Here is a 16,691-nt window from a genome sequence, read left to right on the forward strand (position 1 = left end):
TTATTCATAAAATAGATACTACAGTGAATTTTCAAACAATTAGAGTTAAAAAAAAAAGGCTCCCTCTCTTTCTCTGAGACATAATTTACATCTCACAAGGATACTAGCTCTTGAAGAAATTTCATTGATTCTATTAAATCAATGAACACTTTTAGGCAACAATTTTTCAACTTTAAGAGTTCAATTTCACTTTAATAGCCAGTAAGTTAGCTAACATTAACAATCTTCCCCTTTTTTGTAGGGTAACTGGGGGTTATAAAATCCTAATCTTAGCAATTCTGAAGCGTCTTGAAACAATCATTTAATTCAATATCTAAATTACAGCTTGGTGATACTGTTTTTATTTTATACTCAACTGATAATTACTGAACCCGTTTTCTCCTGCTTCAGCAAATGTAGGGAGAGAGAGAGAGGTCACTCTGTCATGAGACAGCCCATCACTAATTGTTTTAAAATAAGCTTCAGCCTTAGACGATATCACATAGTTCAGGTCACCAATGAACTGAACTCTTCAGTCTGGAATTATACATTTCGTATACCGTTGGGCTGCTGGATTTTTTAAAAAATATAGTAAGTCACTTATTTGAATTTGTTTTATTCATATCGTAGGCAGTATATCCTTTTTTTTCATTTGCTTAAAAGTTTTTTTTGTTTTTTAGGAGGAGACTCTTGGGAAAACTGGTTGCTTATTCATGATGAAACCATTTTACACTTACCACTTACGTATAAAACTATGTTATACATAACGTGATAAATAGCATTCCACCATCACTCAATTACGTATATTTAAAAACCGCCGTAAGGAGCACGTATTTTTTCATTCTGCACTAACAATTTACTCTCGTTGAAGTCAACCAGACCTCGGTTTGAATGTAGCTCTCCACTCTCGAGGTTTATGGACTTTGGTTAAGCCTCTAAACTAAAGGTCTCTTTATTTAAAAAAGAGATAATACCATCTCTCTTACAAGGTTGTTGTGAAAAGCAAACAAGGCAACAAGTGTGGTAGATGACTAATTGTCTCCCAGTACTGGTTGTCCCAGAGATGTACAATCTTAGTTGGCACAGGGTTTCCAACTAAAGACTACTCTCCCAGCTTCCCCGGGAGCTAGATATGGGCATGTGCTAAATTCAAGTCAGTGGGGTGCCTACTTCACATTGTTTGAAGAGAGTGAAATAAATGCCTCTCTTGTTGAAGCCACTTTTCTAGGGGTTTCTTTGTTACTGTAGTTTAGCCTGTATCCTAACTGATAAAACATATTAAGATCCTAGCGTTGTTCCTCAAATACAGTCAAATCTCAAGAAATATTCAGTCATCCTTGGAATGGCTCTGTATAATTTTCTAAACATGAGATAGGTATATTTAACTATGGGCCAAAGAGATGCATCTTGGTCACAGAATGCTCAGAGAGCTGATTGGTTTGCAAAGAAATACCCTCTATTCTACAGTCACTGCTTCCTTTTTCTAATCTGCACGTTTGTCATTTGTAAGAACTTGGTTCATTTTACACTAATCTGGAATTTCTCATCTATTATTCTCGGTCAAAAAAGGACGCTTAGTTCTGCACCACATCATGATAAAGCAATTATTTACAGATTTAAATTAACATTAACAAATAAAAGCAGTACATAAGATTCAACTGGTTTAAGTACAGTGCAAAAGCAGTGGGGAAAATACACTATACAAACATATCCAAACTCAGATATACATTGGTTTTATCAGAAGGTTTTAAACAATAGAAACAACAACAATGAGCATACAAACCAGAAAACAGGATACCCTCCTATAACAGCACCATGGAGAAGCCTTGGCTAAGACTTTGCCAAAAAGCACTATCCTGAGATATTTCAAGACCAGCAATTTTTCACATTTATGCAGTGCTGCTGGGAAGTAAACATAGTTTCACAATTGCTTTTGTCTGGGGAGAGACTGGTGTGAAATGACCGAAGCTTGGTTTGCGGTTATTTTGTACTGTTCTTGTCCAGAGCCTTGTGGTGGGGAAGGGAGTGGGGTTTCCGGAGTGGCTGAAAAAGAACCAGAGAATTGTTCTTGAAGATGGCAGTCAACTCATCCTGCCCCATGAAGCCCTACACAACCCAAGACGCGTTACCATATTTGGTAAATGTTTCTAAAATATCATATTTAAAGTGGGCATTTGTAAACTGCATTATCTGTCCACTGACATTCTACTGCAGATGCACTTCCATGCTACTTCCCAAATAGCATTAAACTGGAATAGATTGTGCTTAAAAATTTTAATATACACTTGAAAGTGTATTCTGTCTTTCTTAATAGAATTTATCTGCACGTGAGCCTCTTGCAAACCTAGCAGAAAGAAGTTAGTCAAATTAATTAGCAGAATGGTAATTTCTCCAACTTTTAGAAAACAATTTTTGCAATCGTAAAACACATTTGGTTTGGACTCCACAAATTCAGACATCATAGACAACATACATTAAGGTTAAGACACTTTTCAAGTGTTTTGAAATCTACATTGTAGTCAAAAGCATCTGAAAAATAAGATTTTCTCACTTCAAAACTATTCTGCTATAATTGAGCTTGTCAGTCCTTTCTCTATCAATGTGAAGAGTGAGAGCCTGAATATTTGGAAAAATATATATACATAGTTTGAATACTTCATTGTCTACGATACTATTTCTCCCCATTGCAAAATATTACCACATTATAAAATCAACTAAGAACTATTCTGTACTATTAATAAATTCGGAATATTTTTGTATCCACACATTCTTATGCCATATAGCTAACAGAACTAATGAATAGAAAATATTTGATGATTAGACCAAAGCATTGAGAACTTTATAGTTTTTTATTCTCAAATAGTTTCTTAAAAATTTTGCATGAAAACAAGAACGGTCCCCCTTTGTCTGGTTTTCTTTATACATAAAGTTTTTATTATTGTGAAGTATGGATCAGCAATTACTTAGAAACAACATTTTGGGTGCAGTTTAATTGACAATCGAATAGCCTAATTTGCTTTTTAAAACTATTTCTGAATATTTAGGATGAGTCTAAAACTGTGATGGAACGCTCTGGAAGACCAAGAAAATTTGCATGAACTTCACAATCATACATCCAACTAAATTTTTTTGTGTCTATATTTTACGTCTTGTATAAAATACAAACTATTCTAAATTAGACAAGCAAAGTTTTCCTTTACAAACGATTCTCATAAAGATTGTTTTGAGAGAAGAAAAATAAAAATGAAAAGAATGATGATGCTTAAAAAGATTAGGGTCAGCAAACATCTTTTTAAAATACCAAAAACAACTGTTCGAAAAGTAAAGGCTCCAACTGCCAGCAGAATTGTTAAACTGCCTTGCAAGTTGATGTCTGTTGTTTAATGGGTTGTTCCTGTGTTTTATTTTCTGAGTTTATGAATAACTGATCTCTAAGAGACACAACTCCGTGCGCTAGCTGGTATGGTATTGAGCTGACTCTCTCTCTGCTCTTTTTGTTAGGCGTCATCAAGTGGTTTCTGACTCATAGTGACCCTATGTACAACAGAACAAAACACTGCCCGCTCCTGTGCCAACATCAAAATCTTTGCTGTGTTTGAGCCCATTGTTGCAATATCAGTCTAGCTCGTTGAGGGTATTCCTCTTTTTCACTGACCCTCCACCTTACCAAGCATGATGTCCTTCTCCAGGTACTGCTCCCTCCTGATAACATGTCCAAAGTATGTGAAAAAAAAGTCTCTCCATCCTCACTTTCAGAGGGCATTCTGGCTGTATTTCTTCCATGACGGATTTGTTCCTTATTCTAGCAGTCTGTGGTATATTCAATATTCTTCACCAACACCATAATTCAAAGGAATCAGTTCTTCTTCAGTCTTCCTTATTCATCGTCCAGCTTTCACATGCATATGATGCGATTGAAAATACCATGGCTTGGGTCAGGCACACCTTAGTCCTCAAGGTGATATCTTTGCTTTTTAATACTTTAAAGAGGTCTATTGCAACAGATTTGTCCAATGCAATACGTCATCTGATTTCTTGACTGTTGCTTCCGTGGGCATTGATTGTGGATTGAAGTAAAATGAAATCCTTGACAACTTCAATCTTTTCTCCCTTTATCATGATGTTGCTTACTGGTCCAGTTGTGAGGAATTTTGATTTCTTTATGTTGAAGTGTAATCCATACTGAAGGCTGTAGTCTTTGATCTTCATCAGTAAGTACTTCAAGTCCTCTTCACTTTCAGCAAGCAAGGTGTGTCATCTGCATATCAGAGGTTGTTAATGAGTCTTCCACCAATTCTGATGACATGTTCTTCTTCATACACTCAAGCTTCTTGGATTAATTGCTCAGCAAACAGACTTAATAAGTCTGGTGAAAGGAATCAACCCTGCTGCACACCTTTCCAGATTTTAAACCATGCGATATCACCTTGTTCTATTCGAACAACTGCCTCCTGGTCTATGGACAAGTTCCTCATAAGCACAACTAAGTGTTCTGGAATTCCCATTGTTTGCAATGTTATCCATGGTTTATTATGATCCACACAGTCCAATGCCTTTGCATAGTCAATGAAACACAGGTAAACAACTTTCTGGTATTGTCGGCTTTGAGCCAAGATCCGTCTGACATCAGCAGTGATTTCCCTCGTTCTCTGTCCTCTTCTGAATTCAGCTAGAATTTCTGGCAGTTTGCTGTCAATGCACAGCTGCAATTGTTTTGAATTACCTTCAGCAAAATTTTACTTACATGTGATATTAATGATATTATTCAATAATTTCCACATTCCGTTGGATCACCTTTCTTTGGAATGGGCACAAACATGGATCTCTTCCAGTCTGCTGGTCAGGTAGCTGTCTTCCAAATTTCTTGGTATAAACAAGTAAGCACCTCTAGTGCTGCATCCGTTTGTTGAAACATCTCAATTGCTATTCTGTCAATTCCTGGAGCCTTGTTTTTTGCCAATGCCTTCAGTGCAGCTTGGACTTCTTCCTTCAATATCATCAGTTCTTGATTCTATGCTACTTCTGAAACAGTTTAATGTAGACCAATTCTTTTAGTACAGTGACTCTGCATATTCCTTCCACTTTTTTTTTTTTTGATGCTTCCTGTGTCGTTCAATATTTTGCCCATAGAATACTTCAAAATTGCAACTCAAGGCTTGAATTTTTTCTTCAGTTCTTTAAGCTTGAGAAATGCCGAGAGTGTTCCTCCCTTTTGGTTTTCTAACTCCAGGTCTTAGTACACATTTCTTCATGATACTTTATTTTGTCTTCTCAAGCCACCCTTTGAAATCTTCTGTTCAGCGATTTTCAAGGCTCCCTTGTCTTCTCAAGCCACCCTTTGAAATTTTCTATTCAGTTATTTTATTTCATCACTTCTTCCATTCACTTTAGCTACTCTACATTCAAAAGCAAGTTTCAGAGTCACTTCTGATGTCCATTTTGGTCTTTTCTTTCTTTCCTGTTTTTTTAATGACGTTCTCAATATTCTGCTCTTAACTCTCTATTAAATGGAGAGGCTAACATCTACTTTGCAAGGATGGTCCCAAATTAATGTGTTTCAAGTACATCGGGACACACAGATTAAATATTCCCATACTATTTCCACAATTCTATTTTTTCTAACAATTTCACTTCTGCCTCTCTCATAGACCCGAAGAACTTTATGTTTCAAACACAAAAATCTGTCGGTGCTCTCAGTATCTAAAGGACAGACAGGATAACATGCATTTTTGTGGCTTCCACTTTCCCCAGCACAGTACAGCACTCAGGTGTACTCACTAAATTCTTGCTGCATTCCATTGAACGCCGGGGTAAGACAGCATTAGAATTAGCTGATGTTAGGCGCCATCCAGTGGATTTTGACTAATAGTAACAGAGGAGAGCTGCCCAGTAGGGTTTTCTAGACTGTAATCTTTACGAGATCAGATTGCCATGTCTTTCTCCCATGGAGCAGCTGGGTGGGTTCGAACTGCCAACCTTCCTGTTAGCAGCTGAGCTCTTCACTGTTGCATCACCAGGGCTCCTTTTAGAATTAGCTATTAAGAGCTCTTATAGGTTCATTAGGTAATAGAGGTATGCATACTAATTACACCACCACAACTCAAGTCATCTCAGTGAATTACCTGGTTTGGTGTTCAGAGCCAATAAATCACAAGTAAATTTGAGATTAATTAGTATAAATTCAGAAGCAATTAATTCTAGATATTTTGTCAAATAATTAAAGATTTTTATCCCCATAGTAGCTTTGAAAAATACAATTTGCGCTAATGCCAATGTAGTTATATAGTTTGCTGTGATCAGATCATGATTTCAGTTCCAAAAAGTTTTCACAAGCAGTCCTCACTTTGCATAGTTACTATCTTAACACATTTCAGTTACCCCAACTTAGTTAAGTAACACAAGCCTCCTGACAAGATGGTTCAATTTCAGTTACCATGATATATTAACTATGATTAAGTGCATAAAATGGGGTCCTTGGGTGACCTAAACAGTTAAGTGCTTAGCTACTAATGAAAAGGTTTGAGATTTGAATCCACCCAGAGGCCCCTCAGAAGAAGGGCCTGGAAATCTACTTCCAAAAGGTCAGAGTCACTTCCAAAAGATCACAGTCATTGAAGACCCTATGAAATGTAGTTCTACTCTGAAAAATGTGGGGGTAGCCATCAGTCAGAATCAACTTGCCAGCAACTGGTAATTGCATAAAGTACACATTTTATTGCTAGCTCTTCAGTCTACAATTCACTGTATACATAACAGATGCATGTTATAATCAGTGACCAGTCACATCACTTCTTTGAAAATCTGTGTATGTGTTTTTCAGTCAAGCACTGACAGCAGATGTGTAGCTGTGTTGCCTCTTTGTCTCCCAGTAATAAATCCATGTGACATTTTACCAAAATGGATACTTGAGAGTATAGCAAAGAAACACAAAGCGACAACACTGAAAGTGAAATTCCAATCCAAGGTAAACGGAGATATAGAAAAAATACTTGACCTTGGAAATGTAGACGCTGCTTCCATTTAAGTCTCTGAACACGCAGCCCTAGGAACTTAGCGAGGGCAAACTTGTAAACATAAATCAGGAAACTGGTTGTGGCAAAAAGGACAAAGATGTCCCAGAGGAAGTGAGACCAGCAAAAAGCTTCACATTAATGAATTCTCATAGATATTGCATGACACTGAATAGTCAAATGATCAACTCTTGGAAGTGGATCCAGACTTCAAAAGACATAAAAATCAACAATGCCTAGAAAAGACGCTCACTTTGTATCATAAGTTACGTGCTGAGAAGGCAAGCACTGTTCAAATTACTCTTCATATTTTTTTTTACAAAGAAATAAACCGTTTTAATTCTCAATGTTTCTACTGTTTTAAATTATAATGTACTAATGGTTAAAGTGCCCACTGCCAACCAAAAGGTTGGTGGTTCAAACCCACAGTGGCTCCACTGAAGAAAAGATCCTGCGATCTGCTCCCATAAAGATTACAGCTTAGGAAATCTGGTGTGGCAGTTCTACTCTGTCATACAGTGTCGCTGAGTCGGAATTGACTCAACGGCACACAGCAACGACATACATTTATAACCTATAGTTAAAAGAATTTTTAATGTTTGACAAACATGGCTAAAGGTCACGAGCAATCATAATTTTGACGTTGATTATTAAGACTGCTTTATATGGTTTCACCTTGCTCAGTTACTTTTATGGTCCTCCACTGCCATGCAAAGCAAGGACTGCCTGTACATTCTTTTGTGATGCCAATACCTACGAAGTAGGAAGATTTAGTTACTCATATCTCCATTTTAAGAAATAAACTCAGGCTTAGGGAGAGTACGTGGCTTTCTGAGCATCACTCAGTTTCCCGTAGTTGAATTCTGAAGAGCAAGTTCTATTTAATTTTTACAATATCTGGGTTCTTTCCCCAAATTCTACTTTTTCTCAAGTAAATAAGTTTAAGAAATATTACTGTTGAAAAATGGCCCAGATACTTACAGATTTGGTCTGGATGAACCAAAGTTGACATGGAACTTATAAGTATAGTTTGCCCAGTTAATGGATCTTGAGACAAATGTGGGTGCATTGGATGATGGAGATGACTAGCATCATTGGAAGCACCTATAAATGACATAGAGATGCTTGTGTTAGGGATATTTAATTGGGAAGAGTATATTTACCTTGGAATAAATGCTTTGACTGACAGCCTGCAAATTGTTATTTTTGCAAAGTCTTTTTGGGAATTCAAAAATAAATTAATAGAACCACTACCATTTTAAGGACAATGTCAGCTTTCATTGCACATTGTCTAGATTAATGTTGTATCATATTATGTTGTATATTAATAATGGACCTGGTGTGCTGTTTCCTAGAATCATTAGTTTTGTTGCCTGTGTTAAGGCAATTCCAAGAATCACTTACCTCACTTTTATAGTATTTGGGATCACCCTAATAGAATGGACAACTTTTGTTTTAGAAAGATATTGTTAGGAACACATTAAGCACCAGAAAACTAAAACTAAATCAAGTGACTTTACGAGGAAATTTAATTCAGATTAGAACACAAAATAAATGACTTCTTAACGTATTCCTGACATTTATTGCAGCAATGAAATCTCATTCCTTGTCCCCTCTCTCTCTTTTGTGTCAATTAATTATTTCAGGAGCAAAGTTTTCATTTTTAAGGCTTTACTATATTTACTTTTAGGTTATGTTGCAATTCCAGAGTCCTTGAGATTTTAAAGGAGTCTAGCCATATACTTCAAGGAGTCCTAAAGCCAGCTAATAAATTTCGATTGTCATATTTGGAAGGAGCTGAAAATTGAGATAAGAAGGACTGTGTGGAGCAAAGACGGTGGGGACTAATAAGAATGGGCTTCAGATATGATTCAAGTCTTTTTCTCTTCACCTGATATGTCTTACAGACTTTCTAAATATAAAAAATTGACTTCATTACAACTGGCAAAAGAAAGAGAAAAAAAAAAAAAGCCAGAATACCCGGCAACTTTACAAGACGAAATAAACACAGACAAAAAATAAGTAGGTCAAACTTGTTCCAAAGTACTTCATGTGATGTTAAATAAATAAAACGGAAGTTCTGAAAGGTACTCACCACCCAGTAACATTTCCTGAAGTAGGCTGTCAATTTTAACCATCCCAAAAAGTTTTACAAATTGTATTTGCTCAATCATTTGCCAAGTGATGCTCTGGAGTGTGGGCAGCAGCAGAAGCAGCTCTCCAAACCTCCCGCGGGAGTCGTACTGCCGGTCATTGATGTAGTCCTCCAAACTGATCTGAACTTGGAACCGCATGTTCTTAATTTTTACTGGGTCACTTAGCCCTTTTGCATCTAAAAAAGGAATCACATGGGCAATCCAAAGATTTACTCTAGTTGTGGGGACCATGGGCTCAGGGAACCTCTAGCTCAATTAGCAATAACATAGTTTTTATAAAGAAAATGTTCTACATTCTACCTTGGTGAGTGTAGGCAACCATCTGAGATATTCTACTGGTCCTACCCTGTCTGGAGCAAAGGAGAATAAAGAAAACCAAAGACACAAGGGAAAGATTAGGCCAAAGGACGAATGGTCCACAACTACCACAGCCTCTGCCAGACTGAATCCAAGACAACTAGATGGTGCCTGGCTGCCATCACCAACTGCTCTGACAGGGGTCAAAATAGAATGTAGAACAAAATTCTAACTCAAAAAAGGAAAAAAAGAAAAGACCAGACTTACTGACCTGACAGAGACTGGAGAAAACCCAAAAGTATGGCCTCTGAACACCCTAATAGCTCAGTAATGAAGTCACTACTGAGGTTCACCAACCAAAGATTAAACAGGCCCATAAAAGAAAACGAGACTAAATGGGTAGACCAGCCCAGGGGCAAGGATGGGAAGGCAGGAGGGGACAGGAAAGCTGGTAATGGGGAACCCAAGGTTGAGAAGGGGAGAGTATTGACATGTTGTGGGTTTGGCAACCAGTGCCACAAAACAGTATGTGTATTAATTGTTCAGCGAGAAACTAGTTGGCTCTGTAAATCTTCCTCTAAAGTACAATTTAAAATTTTTGAAAAAAAAGAAAATGGAAAGAATTTTTAAAAAGCAGAGATTTAATCTAACTAGAGTGTGAGAGCAAGCTTCTAACATAGATAGTAGCTTAATTTTCATTATATTTCTTTCTCAGTGAACTTGGAAAACAAACCTGGATCAAAAAATACAATTGCCTTCAAGCAAGCATATTCATTGTCATCAATCTGAATTTCTTGAAATGGTCGGACTAGCTCATCGAGAATCCGGTTGGCTACACGGCTTATCTCCACTTCACAGCTGTTACGGTGAATGACATGGTTGTTTCCTAGAAAGAAAATAAAGTAAGAAATAGCCATTCCCCATAAAATATTGTCAGGCATGGTTTTAATTTTTACAAACCAATGTTTAAAATGGTCTTCCCTTGAAGGTATAGTAATAATACTTTCTTTCAGTCAGGATAAGTTGTTATGTTACAAAAACTTCTTAAGGACACTTATTGTTCTTAGGTGCCATCTTGTTGGTTCTGACTCATAGCGATCTCATGTACAACAGAACAAAACACTGCTTGGTCCTGCGCCATCCTCACAATTGATGTTATGCTTGAGCCCACTGTTGCAGCCACTGTGTCAATCCATCTGGTTGAGGGTCTTCTTTTTTTCGCTCACTCTCTACTTTACCAAGCATGATGTCCTTCTCCAGGGACTGATCCCTCCTGATAACATGTCGAAAGTATGTGAGACGAAGTCTCGCCATCCTTGCTTCTAAGGAGCATTCTGGCTGCATTTCTTCCAAGACAGATTTGTTCGTTCTTCTGGCACTCCATGGTACATTCAATATTCTTTACCAACACCATAATTCCAATTGTGTCAATTCTTCTTCGGCCTTCCTTATTCATTGTCCAGCTTTCGCATGCATATGAGGCAACTGAAAAACACCATGGCTTGGGGCAGGCATACCTTAGTTCTCAAAGTGACGTCTTGGCTTTTGAACACTTTGAAGAGGTCTTTTGCATCAGATTTGCCCAATACGATATGTCGTCGTTTGATTTCTTAATTGCTGCTTCCATGGACATTGATTCTGAATCCAAGTAAAACGAAATCCTTGACAACTTCAAACTTTTCTCCACTTACCATAATGTTGCTTATTCGTCCAGTTGTGAGGATTTTAAGGACATTTAAGAATCAATAACAGTGATAATGTGATCACATGCATTTTAACAACTTCAGTCACTAGCGATAACACTGAAGTAGAGACTAATAACAAGCTAATAATTGACAAGGAAGAAACAAAATCTAATGATTAGCTTCCCCCTGTGTCAGTCATCTAGCAGTGTCTTACTCATTAACGAACGTAATACAAAACCTACAGAATCTTTCTTGCTTACAAGAGATTAAAAATTCTCCTCTTGTTCTCGAGGTGAATATAGGTGTAAATAACTATTAAGACACACCTTTAACAAGCCTAACTAAATGAGGCTGATTTTTAAAAATTAGCACATTTATTCACATGAGTTGCCTCACCTAAACAGTAAATTCCATCTTCCTGGGACTCTTTAAGTAGAGGTGGGATGATCGTGTTGGGGTGCTGGATTCAAGGAAAGAAATAGAACAGAGAGCTGGACCACCCAAACCCAAAAAATCTTTCTGACTTAAACATACGGTTATACTATGGCAACTACTTATTACAGCTTTTAAAGTAGTGGCTAAATTGTTATTTTCTAGTTTTATAAAAAACAAAATATTCTGAATTTTTTTCACTGCAGGCAAAGATCTTCAGCGTAACAGCATGCACAAAAGTAATTATAAAATAAAGCTTTCTCACAGGAGTCCAGGGACAAGGGCTAGAAGGCAGAAGGGGACAGGAAAGCTGGTGATAGGGAACCCAAGGTTGAGTAAGGACAGTGTTGATGTGTAGTGAGGCTGTTAACCATTGTCATAGGGCAACATGTGTACTAACTGTTTAATGAGAAACTATTTTCTTCTGTAAACCTTCATCTAAAGTGAAAATAGCAGCACAATTGGAAGAGCGTAGTCAATACCACTGAACTGTGCGTGTAGAAATTTTTGAAATGGTGTATCTTTGGCTATGTATATTTTTACCAAAAAAAAAAAAAGAGTCGAGAATGGAGAGGGATGACATGTCGTGGGGTTGTTAACCAATGTCATACAACAATATGTGTACTACTGTTTCATGAGAAACTATTTGTTCTGTAAACCTTCACCTGAAGTACAATAATAAAAAAAATTTAAAAAATATAGCTTTCTTCTTCTTATGAAATACTTTAAATATTTGGAATAAAATGATTAAGAACTACATAATGGAACATTTTATTTTCTAGGTGTACTGTATTCAGGTCTATAATGAGAACAGTGTGGCCGGTGTTTACTAGAACTTCAGACTTGCAAGAGAAGTATAAAATAGAATTTAAGAGCACAATCTTCCCAACAGTATTATGTGGTTTAGAATCCTGGCTCCACCCCTTACTAGCTTTGAGAACTTAGGAAAACTCTCTGACTCTATTTCTTCATTGGAAAAATAAGCCGAAGGTAATAGTACCTATCCCTTAAGGTTATTGTGAGGATTAAGTGAGATAGTGTGTCTAAACATGTAAAACACACAGAGTGATGTATCTTACATAGTAAGTCTTCAATAAATACTAGCTTTAATATATTATTTTAAATTTGTTTGTATCTGGGGACAAAACATCTGTCTTAGTCATCTAGTGCTGCCATAACAGAAATACCACAAGTGGATGATTTTAACTAAGAGAAGTTTATTTCCTCACAGTCAAAGTAGGCTAAAAGTCCACATTCAGGGCGTCAGCTCCAGGGGAAGGCTTTTTCTCTCTGTCGGCCTTCTTCTCTTCAGTGTTGCCCCAGACTAGGAGCTTCTCTGCGCAGGGACCCCGGTCCAAAGGACGCGCTCTGCTCCCGGCACTGCTTTCTTGATGGTATGAGGTCCCCTGTCTCACTGCTCACTCCCGTCTTGTATATTTCAAGAGATTGCCTCAGGACACAATCCAGTCTTGTAGATCAGGTCCTGCCTTACTAACACAACTGCCACTCATCCTCCCTCATTAACATCATAGAGGCAGGTTTACTACATACAGGAAAATCACACAGTACCAGGAATCATGGCCTAGCCAAATTGACACACACATTTTTGGGGGGACATAATGCAAACCATGACAACATCTATCACAAAAATAGAATAAATAATATAGTCATCAGCTCACACAAGTCAGAGAAAGGCACAGCTAATAAGCATCGGAGGGATCTTCAACTCTCTCAACAGGAAACCTAATTTTATGAGTTAAGTAAGGCGGAGAAATTAGGCTAATTATTTAATGAAGACACAAAATTTTCCGATGTGTTTTATCCCCCCATTGCACCTGCCATTCTACTCTTGCTTCTAATACCACTCTTATTTAACTATCAGGATTTTTTAGCCATTGACATTTTTTTTTTTTTAACTTGGAATTGTATGGCATATCATGGGCCATGAGATCATAGCAGTCCAGTTACTGTTGAGTCATTTCTGACTCATGGCGACAGCATATGTATCAGGGCAGAATAGAGCTCCGTAGGATTTTAAGTGGCTGATTTTTTTTGTTTTTGAAAGTAGATCACTAGGCCTTTCTTCCAAGGTGCTTCTGGGTAGACTTGAATCTCCAACCTTTTAGTCGGCAGCTGAGCAATGCCTGGGTGGTGCAAATCGTTAACATGTCAAAAGGTTGGAGGTGTGAGTTTCCCTAGAGGCACCTTGGAAGAAAGTACTGATGATCTATGTCTGAAAAATCACCATTGAAAATCCTGTGAAGCATAGCTCTGCTCTGACAGGAGGTCACCAAGAGTCAGAGTCAACTGAACAGCAACTCGTTTGGAAAGAAATTACAGCAGGTAAATACATCCCTTAAAAGTGTATAAACCAATATATCTTACAATGATTAAGCAGACACTGAGGGAGTAAAAAAACATTGGGACTCCATGCATCATCACATGATCTTGCAAATCACCAATTCTTTGTTCTGATCTAATTTAAATATACTTCAAAATTGTTTATTGAGAAACATATATTTACTTATTTATTTATATTTATTTTTAGTCTTAATGCACTCTGATCATCTCACTGCACTCTGAACTATCTGAACTCCTCTGTGGTCAAGGCAAGGAAAAATACAGCCCCCGTGAGGATACAATCAATGAAATCCAATCTGTGCATGAGAGATCAATTTCATGGTGTCTGTGAATGCTTGCTGTATACAGAATAGGTCTTGTTTATTACTGTGAGAAAAAGAAATCTGCATAATTTCTTCTTAAAAAAAACAACAAAACTTACCCAAAAGCAAAATATCTTTATAAACCATGGACCTCTTTGTAGCTCCAAGCAGTAAGTGTTCTCCTGCATGAGCTCTCAACAGTGCCACCTTAATGAAAAATTCCAAGTTTAACAATTAATTATAAAACATAATGATTAAACATGGTATAATATTAATCTGACTAATTTACAGTCTTCTGTAAGCCTTGGTTAGGTTTTTTGTTTGTTTTAACAAATTACAATACTCAGAGATACTTGCCATCGTTAAGCCTCTAGTTTCCTCTTACCAAGCCAGTAGAATTTTGCCCTTCTAATTTCAAAACTATCTAAAAGGTCAATATAATGGAAGCAAAAGTGCACAACAGTCAAATGTTTTGTAGTGAAACAGAATCAAACAGACCAGAGTTCAATCCCCAGCTTGGTCACTTACGTACTAGCTCTTTAGCCTTGGGTAAGTTAACTAGCATGTTTGGGACTCATTAATTTTTATCTATAAAATAGAGGTAGTGGTAAAAATCTCAAAGTATAGTCATGAGGATTAAATGAGAAATGTATGTAAAACACAATCTCCTACACATAATAAACTGAATAAACATGAGCAAAGACAGGACTTGTGATCAGTAGAAAGAGAATCAGCTTGCTTTCTCATGGAGCTCTGAGTTCTGCCACTTTCTAGATTGGACGCCTAACTCTTTGCACTAAACTTTGAACTCAGCTTCATTTATATACTCAGTTGCCTACTGGACGTCATCACTAGGAAGTAGAGTAAACATTTCAATTTTAACACATTCCAAAGTACTGTTTTGCCAACACTTTCATCATCTCAGTAAATGACACCACCATCCAAAGTGTTGGTTCTCATCAAAACCAACAGTCTATTGCGATTCCTGTTTTCTTCATCTCTCTCAGTTAATTCCACAGAAAACTCTGATGGTTATTTCTCCAAATATATGCCAAATTGATCCACTTCTATCCATCTCCATTGCTACCATGCCAATCCAAGCCCTCATCATTCTTCCCCTGGATCATTGCAATACATTCCTAGTAGCTAATAGGTCTCCATGCTTTCCTTCTCTTTCACCCTAAATCTTTCTTGACAGAGCTTCCAGGGTGATATCTGTAAAACAGGGTTCAGCTAATATCACCGCTGTGCTGAAAATTCTTCGGTGGTTTCTTACTGTTCTTAGAATAAAATCCAAACTATTTCTTAACAATGGTCTCCAGGGAGGGGCCAGGGGATCTTGTTGCTTTGGCCCCTGCCCACATCTCTGACCTCATTTTGTCACATCCTCTTTCTCCAGGCCCATTTTTCCTGCCTCCGAGACTTTGAACATGCTGTTTCTGTACCTCTAATGCTTTCTCCTTGGAACTTGGGGTGCTTTGCCCTTGTCATTCAGGTCTCAGTGAAAATCTTCTCTGAACCTCAATTTAAAGTATCTCTTATCACCTCACCCCAGTTCCTCCTGGACAACTCATCCTATTGAGTTTTTACAGCACTTTATAGAACTTATCCCCACCTAGAATTAACTTACTCATGATTTGTAAATTTATTTATTGTCCATCTCTCCCAAATAAAATGCCAACTTATGAGAATAGTGAAGCAGTCAGTATTTTTACTGCTGAATACCTACAGTATTTACATCTTACCAGTAGGCACCTAATACATACTTATTTCATGACTTTACTGAGTAAATTTACCTGACCTAGGGTTGAGTTTTTTAAAAACTGTAAAATGGAGGTAATAATACCTATGCTACAGGGCTCCTGAGAATATTAAATAAGATCACGTAATTTATAATGGAACCAAAAGCTACTTGCCCAATACCTTATGCATGACAGACGTTTGCTAATCCGTTGCTATTAACGTTAAATGGTTAACATTAAAGTGTTAGTAAATAAAAACTAATTTTGACTGGTTACTGGGTTTCAATTTACCAATTTTTAAATTCTTGTCCTCATATATAAGTGAGCAACTTCTAAAGAATGGTGGTGATAAAAATATGAAACTGATAAATAACTTATATCACTTAGGGTGAGATTAGTGGATTTTGGAAATTTACAATTAATCGATCTGGCATGGATTCCACCTTCATTATGGATTACACTTCAACTTAAAGAAAAACAGAAATCCTCACAACTGGACCAATAAGCAACATCATGATACCAAAGCCCAAAAAAGCCATTGCCAATGAGTTGATTCCTACCCATAGCGATCCTGTAGGACAGAGTAGAACTGCCCATAGAGTTTCCAAGGAGCAGCTGGTGAATTCAGACTGCCAATCTTCTAGTTAGCACCCAAGCTCCTAACCACTGTGCCACCAGGGCTCCCAAACATCATAATAAACAGAGAAAATATTGAAATTTTCAAGGA

The 16,691-nt window shown here is 37.3% G+C and overlaps 1 protein-coding gene across 2 annotated transcripts in view; it reads right to left on the reverse strand.

Annotated features, from left to right (window-relative positions):
• Positions 1–1,672: 1,672 nt before the first annotated feature.
• The window catches only part of HNF4G (hepatocyte nuclear factor 4 gamma), a 68,623-nt gene continuing 53,604 nt past the window's right edge, over positions 1,673–16,691 (reverse strand). The window contains exons 6-10 of one of the 2 annotated variants that reach the window (XM_004372513.1): positions 14,342–14,429; positions 10,176–10,328; positions 9,085–9,321; positions 7,971–8,093; positions 1,673–2,022 (exon numbers count right to left, since the gene is read on the reverse strand). In XM_004372513.1, coding sequence (XP_004372570.1) covers positions 1,901–2,022; positions 7,971–8,093; positions 9,085–9,321; positions 10,176–10,328; positions 14,342–14,429 — 723 coding nt within the window. In that variant the 3' untranslated portion in view covers positions 1,673–1,900. The remainder of the gene's footprint in view (positions 2,023–7,970; positions 8,094–9,084; positions 9,322–10,175; positions 10,329–14,341; positions 14,430–16,691) is intronic. The other variant, XM_004372512.2, reaches the window with a different exon arrangement.

Source organism: Trichechus manatus, unplaced genomic scaffold, assembly GCF_000243295.1.
Source record: "Trichechus manatus latirostris isolate Lorelei unplaced genomic scaffold, TriManLat1.0 scaffold00018, whole genome shotgun sequence".
NCBI classification, from domain to species: domain Eukaryota; kingdom Metazoa; phylum Chordata; class Mammalia; order Sirenia; family Trichechidae; genus Trichechus; species Trichechus manatus.